At 36.4% G+C, this 27,526-nt stretch overlaps 2 protein-coding genes across 4 annotated transcripts in view; one reads left to right on the forward strand and one right to left on the reverse strand.

Annotated features, from left to right (window-relative positions):
- Positions 1-21,496, reverse strand: part of LOC149408871 (putative ATP-dependent DNA helicase HFM1) — a 79,692-nt gene extending 58,196 nt beyond the window's left edge. The window contains exons 1-8 of one of the 3 annotated variants that reach the window (XM_089650365.1): positions 20,633-21,496; positions 5,278-5,403; positions 5,045-5,177; positions 4,769-4,868; positions 4,433-4,504; positions 3,695-3,915; positions 3,376-3,526; positions 2,800-2,934 (exon numbers count right to left, since the gene is read on the reverse strand). In XM_089650365.1, the coding sequence (XP_089506491.1) occupies positions 2,800-2,934; positions 3,376-3,526; positions 3,695-3,915; positions 4,433-4,504; positions 4,769-4,868; positions 5,045-5,177; positions 5,278-5,326 (861 nt within the window). In that variant the 5' untranslated portion in view covers positions 5,327-5,403; positions 20,633-21,496. Of the gene's footprint in view, positions 1-2,799; positions 2,935-3,375; positions 3,527-3,694; positions 3,916-4,432; positions 4,505-4,768; positions 4,869-5,044; positions 5,178-5,277; positions 5,404-5,491; positions 6,543-18,521; positions 18,659-20,632 lie in introns of those variants that run through there. The other 2 variants (XM_089650362.1, XM_089650364.1) reach the window with 2 other exon arrangements.
- On the forward strand, positions 7,841-11,143 carry LOC149408872 (uncharacterized). The gene is made up of 6 exons (XM_089650359.1): positions 7,841-7,863; positions 7,950-8,181; positions 8,261-8,408; positions 8,544-8,650; positions 9,172-9,259; positions 9,424-11,143. The coding sequence occupies exons 1-6, from the start codon at positions 7,847-7,849 to the stop codon at positions 9,624-9,626; spliced, it is 795 nt and encodes a 264-aa protein (XP_089506485.1). The 5' UTR covers positions 7,841-7,846; the 3' UTR covers positions 9,627-11,143.
- Positions 21,497-27,526: the final 6,030 nt, after the last annotated feature.

Consider the following 27,526-nt stretch of genomic DNA (forward strand, 5'->3'; position numbering starts at 1 on the left):
TAGGGAGGTTTGTGGAATAAGTGCGCAAGGTAGGAAGAAAGGTGATGCATGGTGGGATGATGAGATTAAAGCACTGGTCTCAGAGAAGAAGAAAGCATGGTTATGTCTGATTGCGGCTGGCAGTGCTTCCAGCGAAGAGAAGTATCGAGCGAAAGAAGTATATAAGGAATGTAAGAAAAAAGTAAGAGTTGGAGTGAAAGAACGAAAGAAACGCCTGGAAGAGGAAGAAGGAATGAAAATGACAAACCATTTCCAAGAAAACATTAAGTTGTTTTGGAAAGAAGTCAAAAGGTCCCGGAGTGGCCCAGAAAACGGAAGCATGAAAGTGATAAAATCAAAAGATGGAAAAATGTTGACGAATGAGGAAAAAATAAAAGAGAGTTGGATGAATTATTTCGAGGAAGTCTTCGAAAGCGAAGTGAGTGACAGTGATTCCAGCGGCGAATCAGATATGAATGACGATGGAGTGAATGTTACCGAAATTAGCATGGATGAGATAGAAAGTTCGATTAAATGTATGAAGAATGGTAAGGCTGTCGGGTTTGACAATATTGCTGCTGAATATTTTAAAGGAGGTAGCCGTATAATTCTCACATGGTTGTGCAATATTTTTAACCAATGTTTAAAGGAAGGTTATACGCCTTTAGACTGGAGAAGGGCTGTGATCATGCCATTATACAAAGGTAAAGGGTCACGTATGGAATGTGGGAATCATAGGGCTATTAGCCTGCTAAGTTCAGTTGGCAAGCTGTATGGTAGAATTTTGATTGAAAGAGTAAGAAAGGAAACAAAAGATAAAATATGGGATGTGCAAGGTGCTTTTATGAGTGGAAGGGGGCGCATGGACCAGATCTTCTCATTGCGTATGCTCACTGAGAAGTTTCTGGCAAAAAACCAGAAACTTTTCTGTGCCTTTGTAGATCTACAAAAAGCATACGACCGAGTCGACAGGAAAAAGCTATGGAAGGTGTTGTCCAAGTATGGAGTGAATACATATCTGACTCAGGCAATTGCGTCTCTGTATGAGGGAAGCGTTGCATGTGTTGGGGTAAACGGTGGTTTTACGGGGTGGTTTGATATCACAAAAGGTGTTAAACAAGGCTGCGTAATGTCACCGTGGCTATTCAATCTATACATGGATAATTGTATGCAAGAATTGAAAGAGGTGGGATTGGGCGCGAATTTGAATAATTTGAAAGTATGTTGCCTGTTGTATGCTGATGATGCGGGGCTGATTGCTAATAGTATAGATTGTATAGAAGATCTACAGTCTCTCGTGTCTAGGATGAACGAAGTATGCATGAAGAATGAGTTAATGATGAATGTAAGTAAGTCTAAAGTAATGGTGTTTGAAAGAGAGAGTACGAAAACAGTGTGCAATATAATTGTGAATGAGGAATACTTGGAGCAGGTGGATGAGTTTGTGTATTTAGGAAGTATGTTTACGAGAGATGGGAAGGCTGACAGAGATATTGAAAGAAGGGTAAATGCAGGTAATTCCGTTAATGGAGGACTGAACGCCGTTGGCGCTAACAAAAAACTGTCCAAAGAAGCGAAGTTAGCAGTCCACAACGGAGTGCTGGTACCTACCTTGATGTATGGAAGTGAGGCATGGAACTGGCAAAGAAAGGATGAAAGTAGATTGAATGCTGTTGAAATGAGATCCCTGAGGCGTATGTGTGGTAAAACCATGTTTGATCGTGTGAGGAATGTGGAGATCCGCAAAGAGTGCAAGGCTGATGTAAGCGTAATGAGTAAGATTAAGAAAGGGACGCTTAGATAGTTTGGGCATGTAGAGCGAATGAGCGAAGATAGGAGTGTAAGGAGGATATATGATGCAAATGCGAATGGTAGCAGAAGTCGGGGACGCCCGAGGAAGACATGGCACGATCAAGTGAATCAGATACTAGAGTCGGGCCATGTCAAGAGTCAGAATAATAGAAGAGTATGTATGAGACGATGTATGAATGTGAATGAGGCAAGAAGTGTGTGCCAAGACCGAGTTGTTTGGCGGTCTGTCCTCTCTGCCTACCCCTGCGGCGAAACGGCGTGATGGTTAGTTAGTTAGACAAATTGATTTTATGTCAGTTAACCCTGTGCGTGCCATATTATCCAATCGAACGATGAAGATTTTCGGGTATAATGTTTTCGATTCAGCTTTTCAATTTAATCAATATCATTACTCAAAATATTAATACAGAAACATTTGAACTGCTTACTGGGGTTTAAAAACAACGAATCTACTTGGATTTCACTGTTTATCTCCTATTTTCAGAGTTTATAATTATTTTATTTTTTTAATTGAGAAATTTAGAATTCATAAAAATCACCTACTTAAATTTGAGTAGCCATATCGCTCGAATGGTTGTAATATTCTGCCGAGACTCCTGTCTCCGTCTATTTACTCTCCGTATTTATTAGCCCTTCCGTCTCATACAAATATCATACCCTTCTAACTACAAAAACTCATTCCCTTGCTCTGAGCTCACAACTATATTACACAGTGGCTTAGTGTTAATAAATAATGTGCAGGTGCCTACCACAAAGTAATAATGTGCAGGTGCCTACCACAGAGTAATACTGTGCAGGTCCCTATCACAGAGTAACGAATGACATCAGTAAGTGTATCTACTAAGCTTGCTTACATTATCAATGTTGAAAACTTCTTCAAAAATATATTTTCGGTATTTTGGAAAAGAAACACAAGTAACTTTAAAATCCAATATTTGAACACAGTAATGTTTTTATTATTGACATTATTTAAAAATTTATATATGTTATATGAATGGAAATAAAAACCTGCAACTTTTTATCAGAGAGTCGACTAGCCATCTGTGCGAAGGAAGATGATTGTTCTCGAGAAAACTGAAACATAAGTTCTTTGGACAGAACTTCAGCTGTCATCACAACGCTTTTCCTGGTGTTACAAAAAATCTGAAAAAAAATTTTTTTTTTAAAACTCGTTTTGAAATAAAAATTGTTTTACTGTGGTACAGTTAATCAATGAATCATACTTTTTTATAAATCGACTCCATACAGGAGAAAAATAGTTTCCCTCGGGGCCTGTGTTATCTTTGGGGATGTTGTGTGGAGGGTCTTTTTAAGGAAAGAAAGGAGAGGAAGTTCTGGGAATGGGTGGAGAGAGTTCAGCTGGAGGGTCTCCCCAACCTGCTTGATCTGGCCCACCACGTAACTGTTGCCACCGCCAAGACCTGAACAAATTGCACCAGTTGAACCCGGGCGCCCCTGCTAATTCACCGAACGTAGTGAACCACTTGGGGTAACCTGCGGCAGAGGTGTTGGTTATCTAATGAATATCGAAGAGATTTGCTAATAAAACTGAGGGGGTTCAAATAATAAGGCGATTTGACTTACTAGGGTAGGTTTTCCATCGCAATAACACTCTATTATGGGTCGCAGCTTGTAGCTCAGATGCATATCAAACTTGAAAAGACCTTGACCATCCTTGAATGGAAACCCTTCTACAACTTTCTTTAGTTTAACAGGGCGATATTCTTCACCTATCCTGCAAAGCAATAAGTACTTTATGTGATGACGCTGGACGCTGGTTACATGACGAAATTACACAAGTGTTAATTTCACACACTAATACTTTATTTAAAAAAATAAACATTACTGTAGAAAGATGGTTACTTTACCAAGTTGATGCAATGAAGTAAATCAACATAGTTACTTGTAACATGCAGCCGGGCATTCCTCGGTCCCCAGCCATTCTGCAATATCCTCGGCGTTAGGTATGGTGGCAGACACAGCGATGAATCTTATCTCAACAGGCAACTGGTCCGCAGATTCATCTGAATCCACATTAAATTCTGCTACATTCTCATCTTCCACAATGTTCTTGCTGCAAGACTCCTTATTGTTCTTGGCATATTTCGATAGCGTTAAGGACGACTGGAAGGAAATATTATTAAAAGTGCAAATGTACAAACATTGTGAAGTTTTCGTGAAGGATATATGTGAACTTATGTAAGCAATTGTAGAGGAGAAGAATAAGGTTTTCAACAGTTTACACATTTTTTGTGGCCATCACGTTTAAAAAACGGACTCCCCGTAGCATGAAACAATGAAGATCAATTTCCCAAAAAATACCTGTCTTAGGAGAGGTTGTTTCATAAAATATAAAGTCGTTTGAAAGTCCTATTCAAGTTCTGTTATTATCCAAACGAAACAACCGGTCCACAATGATAATGATAACAGAACTTGAATAAAACTTTAATTTTAGCTATGAAATTTGATGAATTGTTCAAATTCTGTGAAACCCACCTTCTTGGTGATTCGCATTCATTCTGTATGATTTTTTTCTTCTTTTCTTTGTCTTGAATTACTTCTTAATTAATTCTGTTTAATTTTTACAAAAATCTATCCATTAACATTCAGCGGACAATGACTTATAATAGAGAAAACTTACCTGAATGGTTTTCATTCTGCTAACTACTGCCTCAAGAACAGGCCCTCTAACATCTTCATTTAGTAAGTGAACCTAAAAGAAGTATATGTAAAAATATCAAATTATCGAAGGAAGCAAACACTTTGTGGCTTGACATTATTACACAAATGAAAGAATATCTTTGTTTTAAACCACTTTATTACATTTATATACGTCGACCGGTTTCGGTTGAACTCAACCTTCATCAGGATTCAGGACACAATCACAAAAATCGGAAAAATATCACATTGTGTCTAAATTTATTGCAATACAATTTACCTAATCTACCGTAAGTTTATTAATATTTTTAATGCTTACCTCATCAATTATAAATAGTTTCACCATTTGAACAATTAGTTTATGATCCTTCCATCTTCTAGTAAGTGAATCCCATTTCTCTGGGGTTGTCATTATAATCCTGGAGTAATAATAAATAAAATTTTAATTCAATATTATCATGTACCTACATCATATTTTATTTATATTACACACCGAGAACACGTTTAGAAGATAGGTTTTGGCATTTTTAAAACTCATATATAGATATATATCATATTATAATATGTTTACATAAATAAGTTAAGAAAATCATACTTATAAAATTTGAGCTGCCTAAAGTCTAAATAATCAGTATCTCCAGTTACTTCTATGCATGGCAAACCTAGTTTAGAAAACTTTCCATACCAATTGGACAATCTCTCCGTACACAAAGCTTTTACCGGCGCCACTGTTGACAAATAAACATTGTTATTGGATAAGATAATAATGTGCACAATAAATTAGCATTTGGCTACATTAATTGCAATAACGTTTTTGAAAATAATTACTGTAAACAATTTTAAAGTCTCCAGTATATTTAAGTTCTTCCAAAACCATCAGTAATCGTACAATGGCCAGTTCTAATAAAACAGTTTTTCCAGATCCAGTTGGAGCTGACACGACCAAAGATTTGTCTGAAAGAAAATATTCATAATTTTAATGATTACATATTAAATAAACACATTAATAGCACAATATTTAGTGTGGTTGCATTCATCTTACCGGTATACAAAATATCATCCAGTATTTTTGATTGGATTTTATTGAAATATGGATACTGAAAAATGTGACGAAATTTTGGATCTAAAATGTCCTAGATGTAAGGAAAAATTTTATTCAAGTTGTATGATATAAAAATAAGAACTAACTTATAACGGTTATGACTACATAAGCCATGTTGCCGTCATTTATAACGGGATTTAACAGGCTCAGAAAAAAGTTATATGCAAATATATTTTGAAATACTATTTTACAAACTGATATTTTTCCTTTACTAATAAATTGTAGAGATTGTATAGCTTTTCTCGCAAAAATGAAAGAATACATTTTTTTAGAATAACTAATTAGAAACTAAACAAAAAATAAATAATCTGATTTTATAAAACCATTAAGGAGATATTAGCGTATTCCAAAAGGCTTTGAAAAATATATTCAAGAGGGGGTGGGGAAGGAAGCACAAGGGGGAAAGTCGGGGACTTTTGTAAAAATACATGTCTAAGTCTAAAGGTCTTCTAACATCTGTGAAAAATTCAGCTTCCGGGGAATTAGTTCCGACATTGGGTCTTTTTTTCCCTTCATTGACTGGGCTATATACTTATCTAAATGTTTTTTACAGGCCTCTACACAATCTTTCCTTAAAAAAGATTAAAAAATACTGCTGTTTCAATAATTCCTAATTATAATTAGGTATTGTAATTTAGTTGATTTATATGATAATACTATTTAAAAAACAACCATGCAATAATTTATTATTACTTCTTTCTGCCAAAAATATGTAAATAACGCACCTGAACAAAACAAAGAGTAAAGAGTGTAGATTGTAAAACCAATTTCAAATTTCGCGCGCTTTTGCGTACAGAAGCGACGCACAGTGGTAAAATTTAACAAAATTTGGGACGTATTTAGTCTTAAAAGGTTCCAAGGGTTAAGTTTATTACTAGGATAATAGGATAGACAATTGGCATTTATTATTGTGATTTACTTCACCTCGGCTTTTATTTCATTTTTATGTTTATAATTTGTCTTTGCGTAGCATTTGGTTTATTTTAAATTAAATTTGAGTAAGTATTTAGTTTTTTGTGCCTCCTGTAAAATTTGATAAATGGAAGAGTTATGCATTATGCCGATATTATATTATACCGGATTTTTACAAATTTTACCAGTGTGCGTTTATGGGCGTAATTGGGTAAATTGGGTCTGGGGTTCGGCTTTCTCTTATTGGTTCTCAAGTTTTTTATAACCCATGCCAATAGGCCGCGCCCCTTCCGAATTCGAAGGACATCTGGAATATGAGATCGTCTTAAGCAATATATTCCATCAAAACGACATCGCTTTGGAATCAAAATGTTTGTTTTGTGTGATGTGAAAACTGGATACATTCTAGATTTCATAATTTACTGCGGAGAAGGCACGGAAATTACAGATGAACAAAACTTGGGAATAACCCGCGCTGTTGTTACTACACTTCTAACTGATTATTTTGGCAAAGGGCACAATTTGTGGTGTGACAATTGGTACTCAAGTCCAAAGTTATTCAATTTTTTGCATTCGAAAAAAACAAATGCCTGTGGGACGGTAAAAAAGAACCGGAAGGAAATGCCAAAATTTATTAAACTGAAAAAAGGCGAATTTGAGTCAAAAAGCCGCGGTCCCCTTTTAGCATTAAAATGGTGTGATAAAAGGGATGTACATATCGTCGACGGCAATCCATCACCGCGTAAATCATATTTGGCCACTTTTCAGGAGATACATAAAACCACTTTTCTTAATATATTTACATCGAAATCGCGGCAAATCATTTTATTTTTCATGTTCAATTGTCTTTACAATTATTTATTTAAACACATATCCGTTTTTAACCGAAAAAAAAATAAAAAAAAAATTAAACAATAACTTTGTAAACATCACTTATAGGTGATGTTTTATAAGTCCTATAAGTGATGTTTACAAAGTTATTGTTTAATTTTAAATTATAATGTCACATCACAAAGTAACCGCTTCATATGAAGAAAGAAAATAAAATAATAAATGACTTAGGGCCAATTGCATCGAAAATAATTAAAGTAAAGTTTAAAGTTAAATATTTAAACTGAGTTTAAGCCCTAACTAAAGTTAACCTAAAATTCAACAAAATTGAGTTGCACCAACATTAAAATAGTTAGTTTAAAGTTACCAGTGTTGCCATCGAAATGGCTTCGAATGTTCCTTGTATTTGATGTTTGTTAATAAAAATAAACACATAATTATTTTTACGCATGTCAACACTGCAGTTCAACGCGGTTTATCATTGTCTTTGACGCATCTTTGACGTTTACGAAGTTTTGAGGTTATTTCGCAGCTCAGTTAAACACAATAAAAATGGAAACAATCACAAAGTAAGTAGGTTTTATTATTGTCGTATGTGTATTTTATTCGACTTGTTATATTATTTTCTTCTCAATACGACAAACTTTACTTTCAGAGAGAGATCTTCAAACTTTAGCGCCGAAGATGTCATTTTGCTGAGAGAGCTCGTGGAGGCCCACAAGAATATTCTTTTGAACAAAAAAAGCGATGCTGTGCATGTCAAAGAGAAGGACCAGACATGGGAATTATTGACAACTAAATATAACGCCTCCTGTCCCGCAAACCGTTATAGATCAACTAAACAGCTTAGAAACAAGTTTGAAAACTTGAAAAAGTCTGCCAGAAAGGTTTGTAGATTGTCACACATTGTTTTCTGAAGTCATGGATTGTTTCAAAATTGAAATGATGAGTAAATGTTTTTTCCAGGAATCTTCACAATTCACGAAAGAACGCCGAAAGACTGGGGGTGGTCCACCACCATCCAAGCTCAGCGATAATGCAACATGGATGCAAGGTGCCATGCAAATATCCACGGAAGGGATCAACTCTGAATTTGATGACGATGCTTCTATAAGTAAGTTCTATATACTATCCACTGTATGATTAGCATTCCAAACATCTTTACTTTCATTCACAGTTATGGATTGCGAATAATCATTTATTTATGACAAAATATGTTATAAAACCAAATCCAACATTCTGTTTTAAGCTGCTGAAATTCTGCCGTGCGCCCCGATCCTGCACATAAGACCCAAGACACCGGAAGACCCAACTGTGGAAGAAGCGGATGTTCAGACACCATTTTTGATGGAATTTGTAAGAAAGACGTTAATATTTTTTACAATTTATTTATTTATTTAATATCAACGGTATAAATATACCCTAAACACTGATTAAATATCATAAAATCATTTTTAATTAAGAAATAATAAGAAAAAAATAGAGTATAACAGTTAATTGTGGCATTTGATTGAGAAATGACACCACAATTACATACAAAATTCTATAGTACAAATAAAATTGATTCTACTTTTTTTATAAGAAAACTCTATTTTTAACTTTTGAATGTTATTCCCATCAATGTAATAAATCATTGAAGAAGATAATAATAATAATCTAAATTAAAATATGAAAATGTACATGACACAGAAAAAATAAAAGATAGCGGTTGCAACTGGGACTCGAACCCAGATCTCTCGTCTGGTAAAACTTTTCCATAAGCACAATACGTGTTGAAAAGGGAGAACTCATTTACCCACTATGAGTATGGAACTTGTCCCCCAACTGTTAGCCAATTATTCTTCCCACAATAACATGGAATAATGATGTCTTTATAGGTGGCAGTGGAAGATCCCCCACTCCCTTGTGCATCGGAGTATCAAGGTGTAGCGACTAAACGCTTACCAATAACACCATCCCTGAAAAGTGAGTTTAGTTGTGCCTTAAGTATTATAGAATCTTATTATCTTAACAGCATCTCACTAAATGTTTCAGTAAATTTGTCTAAACTAGGTAGTTTAGACAAATAATTTAGAAAGGTAGTAGGTACTTACTATCTAACGTTTTTAATGTAATGTAATATTTTTTAGGCCTATCAAGAAAAAGAAAATTATCCACGCCAAACGATGTCCGCAGAAATTTCATGGAGTTGGCGGATGCACAAAAAAAATCTGTAGATTTGTCTACAGATTTAGACCTCGAGCACAAAAAAATTCTTCACGAACAGGAATACAGGCATCGTGAAGCTATTTTTGAATTGAAAATTAAACACATGAAACATATACACGAGTAAGAAGTAAAAAAATTCAAAGAGGAAAACCGAAAGGAGAATGATTTCCCCGTTACAATAGATTAAAACATTATTTATTTATTTTCTTTCTTTCTATTATTATTTGTAAATCTTTTTTATTTTTAAGTTAATACATTATTTTATACAAAAAAATTACAATAAATGAGCAAAATAACTGTTGACAAGATTTTGTCGTATGTCATTATTACCCTGTCCAACATTTTCAGGAAAATGTCCTCCGTCAATTTCTTGGAGAATGGTGACAAAGTCTGGTGGCTCTGTGACATTGTTGTTAGTGCATATGTTGTGCAACACCGCTGTGGCAACAATCACGGCTTCCACTCTTGTGGCATCGATTCTCAATTTCATTCCTACTGCAGGAAAACGCCTTTTCCATATCCCGAAAGTCCTTTCTACAACATTTCTTGTCCTGATTTGGCTTTCATTGTACAAAAGTTCAGCGTCAGAAACAGGATTTGCCAGTGGGGTTAATAAATACGGTTTTACCGCATAACCACGATCACCAACTAGGTGTCTGGCTCCACAGAGCCCATCTTCCAGTTTTCCTTTAATTCTGGAATTGTTAAAAATGGTGCTGTCATGCGTAGAACCTGGCCATCTTGCCACAATGTTGGTTATTTTGCAGTTGGCATCCACTATTGCTTGCACGTTGTATGAAAAGTAATCTTTTCGATTACGGTAATACTCAGCATTGTTCCCTCCAGGAGAGAGAATTCCTATATGGGTGCAGTCGATGGCACCAATTGTGTTGGGAAATCGAGCAATGCTGTAGAACTCGTTGGCACACTGCTGAATTTCATTCTCTGTTTGAGGAAATACTATATATTGTGACCGAAGGCGGGCTATTGCTCTGCTAACCCTGTCTACTACACGCGAGACAGTACTTTTATGCACCCCAGAGATGTCTCCTGTGCATCTTTGCATCGTTCCTGTTGCATAAAAATGCAATGTTATTAGAACCTGGTCCACAGCACAAACAGCATGATTTCTGAAATGACAAAAAAATTATTTTGTCAGTTACATACAATATAACTATGCTAGTAAATTATCAATAGAACTTTAGTAGATACATTAGTTTAAATAAACCTACTTGTTTGTAGACGTTGTGATGTCATTAGCAATGAGTGATGTTAATTGCCTAACCATACTTTTCGACATCCGAAATCTGGCGATAAAATCTAACTCTTCCCACAGAAAATGATCGGTTCGTGGTTTAAATTGTTTCTTTTTTCTATTTCCCACATATTCTGGAATCAATCGATTATCAAAACCCGGATTGTCGGACATTTTTTCAACTATTTTCTCTTCAAACAATATTTCGTTCCTTGAAAGATGGTGACGGATGACAGCTGAACTAAAATTGACCAAAATCTAACTTTAAACTCTCAACATCGCTGGGTTAAATAAAAGTAACTATTTTGTAACAATTTAGTTAACTTTTATTTAAACGAAGTTGAAACAACCCATTTAAGCAAGAAATGATAAAAAAGTTACTTTTATTTAACCTTAACTAAAAAGTAACTATAACTATTTTCGATGCAACTGAGCCTTAAGCGGTGATGTTCAGTAAAATACGGCAAAAGTTTAGACTTACGCGGAAATTTATTCTTGTTGGGAGTTGGGTATATAATATCATTATAGTTTTAAAACACAGGAACGTGGAAACAAATGTTCTTTTTAATAATAATAATATTTTACAACAAAGTAATATTATGTTACATGACATTATTTAGACAAATAAAATAGTAGATAGGTACATTATCATAAAAATACACAAAATTATTAGTTACTCAATGACACCGACAATCATCAACGTAAAAATTTAGCTCATCAATTTTTTTATTTAAAAAAAATAAACTTACACTGTAGGTACCTCGTGTAATGTTAAAAATATAAAAAATAAAGTTATTGATATAGTAATGAATCATAATAGCTATGACAATCTTGCGGTATTTCAGATTTCAGTTCCTGTAAATGTTTCCACTTGGATTCTTTTATTTTAATTCTATCTTTGTAAAGTTTTGGAATCTATATTATCTTTAACTTTTTCTTCATGTGCCTTATTTTTACGTACGATGTGTCTTTTCCAAACCTCATCGCTAATATTCCCAACGTCGTGACCACAACATGTGTCACACCGATCTTTTTTGGGCATAAAAATAATCATGTTTTCTTTTTTAAACACATTTTCGAAAGTTCTGCAACTCATGGGACTTCCTACATTTTCCTTACAATAATCTAAATAAATATCATACAGTTGAGCCAAGCTTTTGATTATTGATTAAGTACAGCTTTTTTGTAGATTTACGACAATAGTGCGATTCGAGTTTTGGAAGATCGTGAAAAAACTTCAGTTATAACATTTTTTTAGAATTTTCTCCTGCTGTTCGTCGCCTGTTCTGATTCGTCATAAATGTCATCGGAATCATTGCAGATTCTGATTTTTCTGCCCAATACCTCACGGTCCATTCCTTAATCCCCAGGGTATTCAAAAACGACATTTTGCAAACTTGGGCTGTAATATTTTCAATGGGCAAAAAATACACCAACGTGTTTTGTCTACGAGAAGCACTTGTTTCCGATCTTCTTTGTTTGGGTTATTTTTTCATTACATTAGATGCAACAAATTGTTTTCTCTGATCCCAATTTAGTTTTGACCAAAACATTTGGAAAATAGATTCTCTAGAACCTTGGTTAAGTTTGGGACAGTTTCGTAGTTTTGATCGAATGCATATTTTGGATTTGCAAGCTGGACCCATTTGACGAGCTTCTTTAGGCACGTCGTGTACTATGTTGAATTTCCCATCTTGCAGTAAACTTCTTCTGTAGCCTAAATAATCTTTCCCTTGCATCCTCAATTTCTTGTTTGATAATCTTGATGAATCTGCGTGTATGTCACCATTACTCTGCCGATTTGATGGGGATGCTATTATTTCCGAAGGAGATAATATAGTACCTGGTGTAGGAGTACTGTAATCCACCACCTGCATTTCAATTGAAGTTGAATCAACTATAATCTTTTCATTATTTATTATTACAAAAGATGTTGAATTATTATTAATGCTATGAATATCTTGGCATATGTATTCAGGAGATACCATCGAGATCAACTCCGCACTGTCGTCTGTTGTTGGTGGCTGATTTTGGGAATAATCAAGAAAATTCCTGTAAGTTTTTAGATTCTCACGGCCAAAAGCATTTTTGTTGTTTGTTTTTGGGGTGTTATGCCGTGTTGCACTAACTCCTTCTTTAGCCGACGTTTCGGACAGCGTTGCAGTGTCCATCATCAGGGCAGATCCGGTAGATCCGAAGATGTGTAATGTCGGCTAAAGAAGGAGTTAGCGCAACACGGCATAACACCCCAAAAACAAACAACAAAAAAGAAAATTCCTAATTATTTATATCAATGTTTTCTATATTTTCATTTGTAGAACATTCACCAACTTTTTTTCCACTGCCCTGTTTGTCAGATAATGTATTTATTCCGAGTTCTTTGCACATGGCATCAACAAATAACTCATCATCGCTAGAATCGAACATTTTGTTACTGAAATAAAAAATAAAAAAAATAATTAATATATTTGTTTCGCTATATACCTACTATTAGTAAAGTAATAGTAAAGTATAATATATAATTATTAGTAAAGTCACAAAAATTAAAAAGGACAAATCAAAAAAGAATGAATCAGCGCGTATCTCACGTTTTCCGATACAATGAAACGAATCATTGCGAAGTGTATCAACGCATAAGTTCATAATGATTAATAATAACGTCTACCGTGTGCACAAACCAATGTTTGCAATATATAATTACTTAGTCTCATAATACATACCTTTTTTAAGACATCCGATGAACAGAAAACACATAAATTTAAAAAAAAACTGTTGTAATCAGCGAAATAAGGTGTTGCGGCAATGACGGTTGGTCAACGACTGAGATAGGCGATGATTTTACCCAAACGGAAGGCAAATGAGATGCGCGGTGATACTATTTTCGTTGTAGGACTATTTCCTTACATTAAAAAAATCCTATAATAATCCCAACGATGTAGGTTTATGACCGCCGTCGAATGGCATTTCAGGATGACTTACGCGGTGATGTTACATACGCGGTGATGGATTGCCGTCGACGATATGCTAACTACCTTGCACGATAACTCATTTAAGGAAACCAGTAAAATAAATCATCAAACTAAACAACCCATTCGCAAGCCTGCCTGTGTCATTGATTACAATAAATCTATGGGAGCTGTTGACAAAAGCGACATGATGCTGAGCAGTTTATCCTGTATGAGGAAGACCATAAAATGGTATAAAAAGTATTTTTTCACATACTTGACCTATATTTATTGAATTCATTTAATTTGTACACCCAAGTGACAGATATAAAAAAATCGCGTAGACGATGTCGTGTATGCCGATTGAAAAATAAAAAAATGCAGTTAACGAGATACGTATGTAAAGAATGTGGTGTGTCTTTATGTATCGAACCCTGTTTTAAAGTTTACCATAGTTCCAAAAAAATGTGACGGACAGAGATTCCTCTAAAGTGCTTAAAAAACAATATTTATTAAGTGATATAAAATTTATGTGTTATTTTTAAGTGTTGAGTTTAGAAAAGAGTTTGAGAAAAAGTTTTCAGAACTAAAAATGATAAGTGATCATGGTGTCCCACTTATGTCTATCACCTAAGTACACACACGCCGAGTGAATGGCGGGACCACATTCAAAAGATACGGTAGGTCTTTGTATGAAATTTTATGTTTTTGTTTTTATAAACATCTAAGATTGTTGACACACGAGGATTTGTTTTCATATTGTGGAGAATAATCTGTTTTAATAATAACATTTATATAGCGCAGTTTTGTGTTGTTTCACTTCAAGTGCGCTTAACTATAATAAACTTAAAATAAAATTTCCTAATGTGTTCCTTTAAAAAAAATTAATTACATAATATAAAATAAAGAATAAACGGTTTACACAAAAGCAGAGAATAAAATTTAACAATAACAGTGCTATTTTAGTAGAGGACAACAATAAAAGACAGTGACAGTGCACGAAAAATAAGAACTTTAAAATTAAAATATATTCTGTCTATATAGTCCAATAAATCATGCCAGAATGCTATAATTTGACATATAATTGCGTGCATAGGTATTTGAAAATATGTACCGCGTACGGGTATAGATAAAACGGAGCAAATTAACACGTTCAAAAGGTTAAACATTGGTTAAAAAGATTGCACAACCATGTGAGAATTATACGGCTACCTCCTTTAAAATATTCAGCAGCAATATTGTCGAACCCGACAGCCTTACCATTCTTCATACATTTAATCGAGCTTTCTATCTCATCCATGCTAATTTCGGTAACATTCACTCCATCGTCATTCATATCTGATTCGCCGCTGGAATCACTGTCACTCACTTCGCTTTCGAAGACTTCCTCGAAATAATTCATCCAACTCTCTTTTATTTTTTCCTCATTCGTCAACATTTTTCCATCTTTTGATTTTATCACTTTCATGCTTCCGTTTTCTGGGCCACTCCGGGACCTTTTGACTTCTTTCCAAAACAACTTAATGTTTTCTTGGAAATGGTTTGTCATTATCATTCCTTCTTCCTCTTCCAGGCGTTTCTTTCGTTCTTTCACTCCAACTCTTACTTTTTTCTAACATTCCTTATATACTTCTTTCGCTCGATACTTCTCTTCGCTGGAAGCACTGCCAGCCGCAATCAGACACAACCATGCTTTCTTCTTCTCTGAGACCAGTGCTTTAATTTCATCATCCCACCATGCATCACCTTTCTTCCTACCTTGCGTACTTATTCCACAAACCTCCCTAGCAGATTCACAAAGACACACTTTTATGTGGTTCCATGTTTCGTCTATGCTTAGACCATCCATTTCCTTCGCATTCAATCTTATCTCTGCACAATTCACATACTTACTTCTCACATCATCGTTTTGCAGTTTTTCTATTTTGACTCTTGTTGGAGTTAGTACCGTTTTCACTTTAGAGCGCCAACCGCGAAAGAGGTTTACTCTTGACACTACAAGAAAGTGGTCAGTTTCGACCTCAGCCCCTCTGAAAACTCTTGTGTCCTCGGTAACAGCTCTCAACCTAGAGTCAATTACTACAAAATCAATAATTGACCTCTCATTTCCTCTTTCCCACGTATATTGGTGGATACCTTTATGATCGAAGAAAGTATTCGACACAAACAGGTTCCACTCTAAACATATGTATTCTAACTGGCGTTCTAATTGAATGTCAATTGTCTTTCACATCGCAGAACGGTTGCGTTTGCTGCCACTGCTTTTGCAGTACTTGCATATCACCACACGCCCTCCTGATGTCGTCATCACTGTACAAATTGACTTAACCAGCCCGGAGGCCTTCGCACCCTAGTGGGTCGTCCTTCTGTACTGGTCTCTCCTTCTTCTTCACTTTCCTCTTCAAACACATCGAGAAAATTTACGGTGGGACTTGCGGCCAATTCCTCGCATCTCTCTTCAGACTCAGTTCGTTCTCTGTCAGGCATCTTTCGCAGGTCAAGCACATGTCTTGGTACACCATCAACTATAATATTGTTGACTGAATTAAGTCCTGTCACCCTTCCTTGCCTCCAGCGTGATGTGCATCTTTTGTCTACTGGTTTGACCGCAACGACATCGCCCACTTCAAACTCAGTCGATACTTCCTCTTCTATATTCACTTGCGCAGAAGGGTGCCTCCATGAATAAGTGTGAACCGAGCTAGAAGGCGCAACACCCTCATCCTTCTGACTCTTCGCAGCCAAATTATACCAAAATACTGCCTGCAGAGGATCGCTTCCACTTCTGGCTGCAGTTCTCTTTATTGTTCGATGATGTCGTTCAACTATACCATTTCCTGCTGGACGGTATGCCGCGCGAAATCTTTGACGTACATTCCATCTCTTACACATATCTGCAACACTATAGGAACGAAACGCAGTACTATTGTCCATGAGAACTTCACTGGGCGGGCCTCTTTCCCGAAACACTTCTTCCAGATTTTTGACAATCGAAACTGCGTTCTCTGATTCGATTTCCCGCCACACGGCAAATCTACTTGGCCCGCAATCGATGAGTGTGAAGAAACATTTCCTACCGAAATGAGTGACATCAACTGCCAAGCGACTCCAATTTGTTGCAACATTGAGGTTACCCGCTTCATGGGTTGACGGTGGTGGGTCAATTGTCCTGCATTGTATGCAGTTACGTACGCATCTATCGACGTCCTCTCTTCTCACCTCGGGATCAACCAGCCGGGCAAGATGAAGCGTTCGCTCTACTCCAAAATGATGCTGAGCATGTAAAGCTTCTACGCTTAAAGCACATGTTTGCTCTCCAGTTTCTTTTTCAAGTATCTCCAACCTCTCTTCATACTCTGAAGATTGTAAGTCTCTTTCATGACGTTTCCTGTCATGGCTACTCTTTACCCAGGCCTTGCAGACCCTAGTAAGTACATCGGCTTTATTTTTACAAGACTCTACAAGGGTGATCGACAATGTGAGATCAAATTCTTCTACGATCTCCTTCACCAATCCCAGACGCCGCTTGACGAGCATCTCTGACATGCCAGAAACTTTTACACGACTACTCCCGGTAAGTGTAGATCTCACCCAGCACAAAACCGTTGCCGAATCTGTAATTATTTCCACAACTTGAAGATTCCACTTGAGAGCTAAGTTTAATCCCTTCAGGACAGCATCTAGCTCCGCTATGTTAATATGCGCTACATCGGTTGTCTTACGCAGCCATGCGGCGTCTTCAACAGTTCTTCCCTCAATTTCCAAGGTAACTCCAAGGGCCAGATTACTTGCATCACAATAAACTCTGGCATCACCTAATGATTCAGGCACTAGCCACTCCCCTTTTACAGGATCGTCAATTCTCACTCTCACCAGAAGCTCTTCAGCCATTTGTTGGGCCCTGTCGCCAACGTAATCATCCCATGCCTGGCCTTGACACTCTCTCTTCATGAAGCTGCAGGCTGTCCTTAACCATCCACACACAGGATAGTGCCCAGTCAGCTTGCCACAGATCGAAAATAATTCCCTTCTACTCAGGTGCGATCCTTCTTGCATTATGGGAATGTCATTGCCTCTTCTGAAGATAAGACGTCCGACCTTATCACGTTCAATACGCAATCCGAGCACTCTTGCGCCCTCCAGCTTCTCGGGAGGCTTAGTTACGAGACCGTAAGTATGCAAGTGTGCCGCAACCTCTTCAGCTGATATTATGTTTTCATTCACTATAATGTCATCGATGTAGCTATCTGTGCCCCGTCGCACCCTTTCGTCAAGCGAGAGCACCTCGTTTACAATCCGTGTCATGATTTTGGGACCACACTTTAATCCAAAACCTAATCTTGTCAAGCAGTATGTTTTGCCTTTATACTTAATGAGTTGGTACTTCCAAAGTTTTTCCTCAATGTGCACTTGTAAATATGCTGATTGGAGATCAAGCAACTTTAGAGGTTCACGTAGCTTCCTCCACTTCCGAAGTGTCTCATCACACACTGCTACATCCTCACCAGTATGGCACTGAACACTCTCGTTGAGTTCACGATAATCCAAGACAGGACGTACTTTTCCCTTGTTCTTTTGGATCACAGCCATTAACCCTTAGGAACCGGGAAGGATCTCAATGAATTGGTTGCCTGGACCGGCATGATTTTCTGAAATTTTGTGTCACTGTTTAAAAATTTATACAGCTGCACCAAACAGGTTTTAAGTTATAAATTTTATTTTATGGCATTCTTAAAGGTTGTTTTATTGTATACGTATATCGAAAATTAGGTTTTTAGTCTCTGATTTTGTGTTATGTTAAATGTAAAAGCAAATTTACCTTCAAAATGCAGCCACTCCAAATATAATCACTCATTGTTTATTTATTCATTATAATATCGAAGAATTTTTTCTTCACACATAAATAATGTACCTTTGTCAGTCATCTTATGAAAATTTATCTGCCGTTTTATTAACACATTGATTACAATTATTGATTTCTTACTACGCAGTCGCTTTTTTCCCCCCGGCTACACATACACTTACAAGACATCGTGTTCATATTAGATAGGGTAACCATAAGAGTATTAAGCGCTGCGGACACTTAAATTATTATAACTTCTGTACAGTATGATATGGAGCATAAGCATGAATTTTTAATTTTAAGCAAATTTTAAGCAAAATGGATAAATCCCGATCTCTTGACATGGTTTCTCCAAATATAGGCGATGAAATGAGCTTGTCTAGTGTCCAATATTGACGGATTTTTCCCTTCTTGCTTCTTGCCATTAGCATAGTCAGGGCAATGAACACATACATTTCCTCTGTATCAACATTTTTTCATTTATGTAAACTCGAATTTGGAGCAAATACTTTTTGTGATTTTACAGTATCAAAATATCTGTTGGTTTCGGTTGTAATGCAACCCACGACAGTTTTATTTAGGAAAAGTTCAAAAAATTCAACTTCACTACTCTCCTGATTGAGTTCACAATCTCTTAAACCAGATTGTTGATTAAAATTGTGTTCTTCAGGTTGGAAATTAATTCAATTTTCCCATATTGGCGAGAAATTCATAAAATTTATATCAGGGGAGGATTGTTCGTCCAAACCAGAAATGTCAATTTCATTATCTCCGTTTTCTGATGATTCATCTAAACTCTCCAAATCTTCTGGAATATAGTCTTCATCGTCACTCATGGAAAAGTCCGAATCACAATCTAACACAAAGTTTTCGATGTCTTCGTTATTCATTTTTAAGAATTAAAAACCCAAACTATTTATGTGAAATTATTGGAGATAATAAAAAAATGGACCATGGAAGTATATGCACCGCAACGGAATATTTTTGAAGACACCCGAAGAATAAATGTTCCTAAATAAAATGGTAAATCTAGAGTAATCACTTCACTAATGTAAATATTAACAAGATTATCTTATATTGGACAAAGGATTCCACATTTCTCAAACAGTTTATTATTAGCTATAAAGATAAAAAATTCTAATAAACAATTATGTTCACCGCAAGTAGCAATAACTCAGTCTGTAATGTAAACACACTCGCGGCAACGGGACTTCACGCATACATCGACGCGCGTTACGAGACTGTATGCGAGTGACAAAAAGTTTGATGAATTGTGAAGGGATACATGGATACAAAAAAATTAATTAAAAAATCACTGTAAGTAAAAAGGAGTTCCTCTTTAAATGGTATGATAGAAAACATTCAGTTTTAGAGTATGAAGCTTTTACTTCGAAAATTTACCGGTAAATTAACTCAATATTTGGAGATGAACATGACGAATTCTCGAAACTGCTATTGTAGTGGGTCGGCTTGTAGGAGAATTTTCCTTCAACTACAATTGTAGTTGGTCGGATCCTTCAGGTTAAAGGAAGGATACCACCGGAGCTTCCCTTCCATGGCCTGAGCCAGCCCTCGGAGATCCACCTTTGAATCTCTTCTTCAAAAGCTGCCTCCGCTTCTGGTAACTTAGTGCTTCTATAGCACTCTACAGTGTTTTCTAATTCAGCAGGAGAACCTCTCCACACCCAACTCACGCACCAGTTTCTTCCGTTGAATGTAGCTTTAAAGTCCTTGTTCTCAACAGATATTCTGTCTGCCGAGGTTTCACCAGACTCGACACAATTCGCACTGTACTCGTCTAGTCTGCTTCTTACGAACTCTACCCTATCGCGCATTATCGTAACACCACCCAGTTCTTCGATAACGTCCATGCCCAGTATAACATCGACTGCACTTAATAGTTTTTTCACCACCACACAGTCTACCAGTAGCGACACACCTTGCACTACTATCTTGGCGACACCTCGCCCCTCACAAAGTACACGACTGCCATCAACAGCAATCACATCACAACCAGGACCTTGTACACTACACAGCCCACTCATCACTACTGTACGAGAACACCCTGAGTCAACGAGTGCACGCACCTTCTTTCCATTGACTGCAACTTGGATTATTGGTAGCGCCTTTAGTCCTGATTCAGAAGAGCTGCCGGCGCACCAGTTCTCCTGCTTCCGTTTCCCTTCTCACAGTGCCTGGCCAAGTGACCATCTTTTCCGCAGTTCCAACAGACACTTTTCAGCTGCTCACAACAGAATTTGACCAAATGTGGCCCACCACATTTAAAACAACGCCGTCTTGCATTTGGAGATATTGCGACAAATTTCTGTTGGCCCTGAGCCACCGCCACGACAGGCTGATCCACGAGCTCTGCCATAAGAGCTCTAGCACGCTCCACGATTGTTGACAGCGGCATTGTCTCTACTTTTGGCTGCGCGCGCAATTCACGTGATACCACTGAAAGCAGACCCACTATGAAAGCTTTCATGAGGAGAGAATCCGACGTCACACCCGCTAGCCTTGCCAACCTCCTCAGGTCCGTCATATAGACGTCGACCGGCTCATCACGCCATGTGCGCCTCACGAACTCCTCATAGGCCAGAAACGGGTTTGTTGCGAACGCACAAATCAACGCATTTTTGATGGCGTCACCATTGCCCTTATCCTCTGCACTCAGCTCATTGTAGACAGCAAATGCAGGTCCCTCCAGAAACATCGGGATGATCGCGCACACATCTTTTACTTCTTTAATTTTTAAAACCAACTCGACTTTTGTTATCCACTGAATAACATCGCCCTCGCCATTAAAACACCTTAATAAATCTCCGAGTTTAATATTTGACATCTTGCCGAAATAGCTTGTATTCTAACTGGCGTTCTAATTGAATGTCAATTGTCTTTCACATCGCAGAACGGTTGCGTTTGCTGCCACTGCTTTTGCAGTACTTGCATATCACCACAACATACTTCAAGTATTCTGTTCCCGTTGTCATTCGTTCTAATCTAAACTAAAAATAAGAAACTTTTTATATATTTATTCTAAATAGGTGAAACCATGAGTGAACTCATAAATATACTTATAAAGGATACGTAATTCATCAATAGAACGTAGATCACCGGATTTGTAAGTTTTAAAAGATGAAAACTTATTTGCTTGAGCAGAAGTTATTGGAGGATCTTCAATTATTTCATCCATTGCTTCTGACTGAGTGCTCATTTTGGAAACATGTGGTTTATATTCTCTATGAAAATATCGTTTTAAGATCCGCTTATCAATACTTTTACACTATTTACTAACACCAACCAATGTTATTTTATTTTAACCTAAGAATATTTATAAATATTTCCACTTATTTGAATTTTTCACAATCGTTGTTGCCATAAAACAAAATTATTTTTAAAATACGCGGATAGGTTACTGCTTTTCCGGTAGGTTCGTTTTTAACCGAGTCCGATTTTTACGAGAGTAATAAAAACGCATTCCACGATGTCTAGGTAATATTCCTTCTTTTAAAATAACAATGTGTGTACATATATACTCTTAATTTAATTTATTTACCCTTTTGGTCCCAGTGTTAATTCAAATTAACACGAACTTTGTTTTGTTTTCTTATAGCTGGCAATCTTCCCAGTGGCGTCTATTTTTTTCCGCTCGGTTGCAATCCTTATTCCCGCCACAAAAACGGTAAATATTTTGACAGCTGCCGATTGTGCGTAATGTGCGTTCAGTCAGTTCAGTGATTCATTGGTGTAGGGTGTAGGGCATAAATAAACCAATCACGTGTAGGGTGTAGGGGTCGACTCCGACCTAAATTTTGGTCCTAGAATGGTGGCGCTTTGGTGACGTCGCACAGTGTTTCGTTTCATACAAGCTAGACGGAAAAACTCTTTTATAATTATAAAGTGTTTGGAACCCTCTTGTAGGGAGTATTTAATCTGAATGTATTGAAAATTTGGGTTGAAAGTGATTAATTTTATTTATTTCTAAAAAAAAAAAAAAAATCGGAAAAAAATCTTTTAAATAATTAATAACAGTATTAATACCGTATTTGAGGTTTTTAAAGAAAACAAATTTAAAAAGTTAAAAATATGTCTATTTTGAGAATAATAAATATGTAAAAGCACAGTCAAAAAATATAATACAAATCACGAAACAATTGCGAAAGTATAAATAAATGATAAAAAATAATCAAAACAATCATTATTACTAATCTAGGAAAACAATTTTAGTCATATTTAGCAACAGAACTTAATAAAAACAAGCATTAGTTGCAGAAAGTACAGTCAGAAAATAAAATAATAATATCAAAAGTTATGCAAGAACAGTAACGAAACAAAAAATTATTACTTATCTAATAAAGTGCTATCTGAGTCATTTGCGGCGAGAGAAATTAACTGCACATAAACATCTTTAATTTTTTTAAGACAGAGTACAGAACCAATAGATTTGTGAGAAAGTGCTTAAACATAATGCTTATTGAAACTAGATGCTATCTAAGTTATGTTGTACGCAAACATTGTGTTCTTGACTCGGAATTGGGTGGAACAAGTAAATTTAACACTTCAGAGGGAAGTGAGCTCGATTTTTTTCTTGGAACCTCTCTAAAACTATTTATTATTGGATCTGATGTAATTAATAGCATGGTTAACATATCTCTGTTTGTTGATGTTCGGTCGATTTTTCTGGTGTGCAATTACCTAAATCTTACAGTCTTTATTTCGCGCCTCTTCTGACAGCTGCCCAATAGGTATAATGCACGAACTAATCACATCAAATGAATGGTATAGTAGTTTATGAACAGTTGTTGGCATGGTATACCAATCATATAGGTTAAGATATAACTCCTTAGTGTCATGCACATACTGTTCAAAATGTTCGATGTTAATGCTATACCCAGAAGCTATTGTACTCAAAATTATGCAAAACCTCTTGATGAGCCCCGCATCTACACCCGTTATCTCGGCACTCTTTTCGTCATAAATGAACCACTCACTAGATCAAATTGATCTAGTGAGTGGTTCATTTATGACGAAAAGAGTGCCGAGATAACGGGTGTAGATGCGGGGCTCATCAAGAGGTTTTGCATAATTTTCAATATCTTCGGGTTTTTAGTACTGAGCCCATGGGTCCTAATGTTTGCCATAGATAAAAGTCAGTAACTGAAAAATATACGTCACTACTACACATACAAGGCCTACTACAGAACAGGGGCTCTATTCCTGAATCGAGGGCGCTCGTAATCGCCGTCGAAAGTACGTACGTTGGTCGTCGTTGCTATTCCCGAAATTGGTCGAAGGTACATACTTCGACGCCAAACGTCAAAAGTCATTCCACAAAACAACTACTGGGTCTAACCAGTAGAAACAGGGCAGCGAGTGGTAGGTTGTTGGCGTTTCTATGGAATTGGCTATCAAAATCTAGTCTAGCTGTCAATTTTTGTTTTACCGCGCGAACGTTCGGACCCGCAAAGAGGTTTATAAAGTTATACAATCCTATTACAATTTTACAATGGCTAATTTACCAGCGATGTTGGCTACAATTCACCATGTTGAGCAAGCTGAAGCGGCTGCTTTGAGACCCGCAAGAACGTTTCATCAGAGGGTCGATTCTTTCGCCGATACGACAGACGAAGCCTTCATAAGGAACTTTAGGCTCAGCAAAGCCTTAGTGCGTCGGCTGGTAGATCTCGTGTCTCCATTCATTACACCCCCATCCCGTTCTTCAGCTATAGATGTCGAAACTAAGGTGAGTACAAAAAAGATTTAAAAAACGTTTGAGGCTTTCACACGAAAATGAACTTGCTAATTAATCTGTTGCAACGTTGTTTTGCAGGTGTTAGCAGCATTAAATTTTTTTGCCACGGGGAGTTACCAGTTGCCCGTGGGTTGTAACCTGCACGTTGCAATTTCTCAACCCTCGATATCACGTGCACTGGATGAAGTGGTCAACGCCCTGAACAAACCGCAAATATTTAAACAATGGGTAAAATTTCCCCCTAATATCCAGGCACTAAACCAGATAAGGATGAAGTAAGTTTATTATAAGAACATTATGATTTATATCACATTTAATACAGCATTTACACGCATATAGAATATCTTTTTATTCCTACTCTAGTGTCTAGGATGAGCGAAGTATGTATGAAGAATGAGTTAATGATGAATGTAAGTAAGTCTAAAGTTATGGTGTTTGAAAGAGAGAGTATAAAAACAGTGTCAAATATAGTGGTTATTGATGAATACTTGGAGCAAGTGGATGAGTTTGTGTATTTGGGAAGTATGTTTACAAGAGATGGGAAGGCTGATAGGGATATTGAAAGAAGGGTCAATGCAGGTAACTCCATTAATGGTGGGCTGAATGCCATTGGCGCCAACAAAAAGTTGTCCAAAGAAGGGCAGTCCACAATGGAGTGCTGGTACCTACCCTGATGTATGCCAGTGAAGCATGGAACTGACAGAGGAAGGATGAAAGTAGGCTGAATGCTATAGAGATGAGATCCCTGAGGCGTATGTGTGGTAAAACCATGTATGATCGTGTGAGAAATGTGGATATCCGCAAAGAATGCAAGGCTGATGTAAGCGTAGTGAGTAAAATTAAGAAAGAGAACCTCAGATGGTTTGGGCATGTAGAGCCAATGAACGAATATGTATGAGACAATGTATGGATGTGAAGGATGCAAAGAGTGTGTGCCAAGACCGAGTTGTTTGGCATCCGTCCTCTCTGTCTTCCCCTGCGGGGGAACGGCGTGATGGTTAGTTAGTTGGTTAGTTTTTATTCCTAAATTTTTATATTTTATTACTAAATAAATTAGTTACTCTACTAAAAAGATCACATTTTGTACTTATTTTAAGATTGGCCCTATTAAAAATTTTTGTTTTTATTATTGGTTTTTCGATAAATACAGATTCCCAGGGATTATTGGGTGCATCGACTGCACTCATGTAGCCATATTCCCGCCAAAGACAAGAGATCCAGTAACTCCAGAGTTTATTTATGTGAACAGAAAGGCGTATCACTCCATTAACGTCCAACTGATTTGCGACTCGGATCTCCGAATCTTGCATGTGGATGCACGTTTCCCTGGGAGCACTCATGATGCCTTTATCTGGAGGTCTTGTTCTGTGGAACCCGTGCTGAAGCAACTGTACAGGAGGGGTCAATCCGGGTATTATCTTCTGGGGGACTCTGGATACCCATTGCGGCCGTGGCTAATGACCCAAATCGACAGGGCTGAACCTGGATCTCCTCAAGACAGGTTTAATATAAGATTAAGATCAATCAGGTCAACTGTTGAGAGATGTAACGGTGTTTTAAAAATGAGATTCCGTTGTCTTTGTAAACATAGAGTTCTTCATTATGCTCCTGAAAAGGCGTCCAAAATTATCAATGCATGCATAGTGCTTCACAATATGTGTGTAGAAGATAAATTTGATCTTCCAGAATACCTGATTGATCATAATCTAGATTTAGGGCTAATTGCTGGAGGAATGGCTCCACTTGAGCCTGGGGCTGGGGCTGTTAATAGAATTAACCCAGATTTACTGGCTGGTAGAGCTGTTCGAAATAGGATAGTTCAAAATTATTTCTAAATTCTTTTTGTGTTTACACTAGTCTTTTATATCCTTTTGATGTTCTGTTCACTGTGTATTATTTGTCAGGTGTCTGGGTCGTATTATTATTAACTAGTGGTCGCCCAGCGGTCGAAATTTGACCATTTTTTTATTGATTCAATGTATTTTTTATGCATAATTTTAAAAAAATATTAGCATTCTGAACTCTTTCTCTATATAAACTATGAGTGTGCAAAATTTCATACTCCTCCGTCCGTGCAATTTTCATAAAAAGGGGTACAAAGTTTTTGCTTCACGTATTAATATGCTAATGATATTAGCCAGTCCCACACACAAATAGTGAATAGTGGAGGTGAGGATACATGAGGTTAATTAACAAACACTTGAAATAAAATATTTACACATCATTATAATAAGTCATTTTGAAAGCTTCACCTTATTTTGGCTGCAAGCCGACTGATCTATTTAAGGCCGACATAATACCATCTATGTTTTACACTGGCCGTGGCCGATTTAAAACTTGTTTTGAATCCAGTTGTTGCTTTACAGAATAATCCCATCACCAACAGCAGACGCCAGACTCTTTTTGGTGGATCTCGCCCCACGTTCAGTATTGTATTTGTATTATTTCGAAAGTGAATTTCAAAAAGCTTGTATATATTTTGTGATAATATAGTGATGTAAAATGTAAGAAAACAATGATGTGATCATAAAAACTGTATTTAACATTAAGAATATCATAATTTTTATCAAATAATACAGAAACAACACATTTTTCAATATTCATACAATGTCAATATGTTTTGTTAAAAAAGCTAAAAATAAAGAATTAGTTCACTGGTGAACCAATCAACTCTCGTGTTTTCTATTAAAATTACAACTCTGGTGTTAATTAGTAATATATTATATTATACATGATAAAACTAAAACTCTCATTCATTGCGCTTATATTGATTTTGTCTACTAGATACCTTTGGTTAATTTTAAAGAAAAAACATTATATTTATCCACGATAAAACGAAAATGTTATCACAATTTTTAACATATAAAGCAGAAAACATTACAGTTTCAGTTGTTCAATTACAATAGTAATTATTTCAACATATTTTCTATTAAAATTAAAGAATTAGTTCACTGGTGAACTAAACAAGTCTCATGATTTGTATTAAAATTACAACTCTGGTGTTAATTAGTAATATATTATATTATACATGATAAAACTAAAACTCTCATTCTTTGCGCTTATATTGATTTTGTCTACTAGATACCTTTGGTTAATTTTAAAGAAAAAACATTATATTTATCCACGATAAAACGAAAATGTTATCACAATTTTTAACATATAAAGCAGAAAACATTACAGTTTCAGTTGTTCAATTACAATAGTAATTATTTCAACATATTTTCTA

The sequence above is a fragment of the Hesperophylax consimilis genome, unplaced genomic scaffold (genome assembly GCF_061612785.1).
Source record: "Hesperophylax consimilis isolate HC1 unplaced genomic scaffold, BYU_Hcon_1.0 scaffold_47, whole genome shotgun sequence".
Taxonomy (NCBI): domain Eukaryota; kingdom Metazoa; phylum Arthropoda; class Insecta; order Trichoptera; family Limnephilidae; genus Hesperophylax; species Hesperophylax consimilis.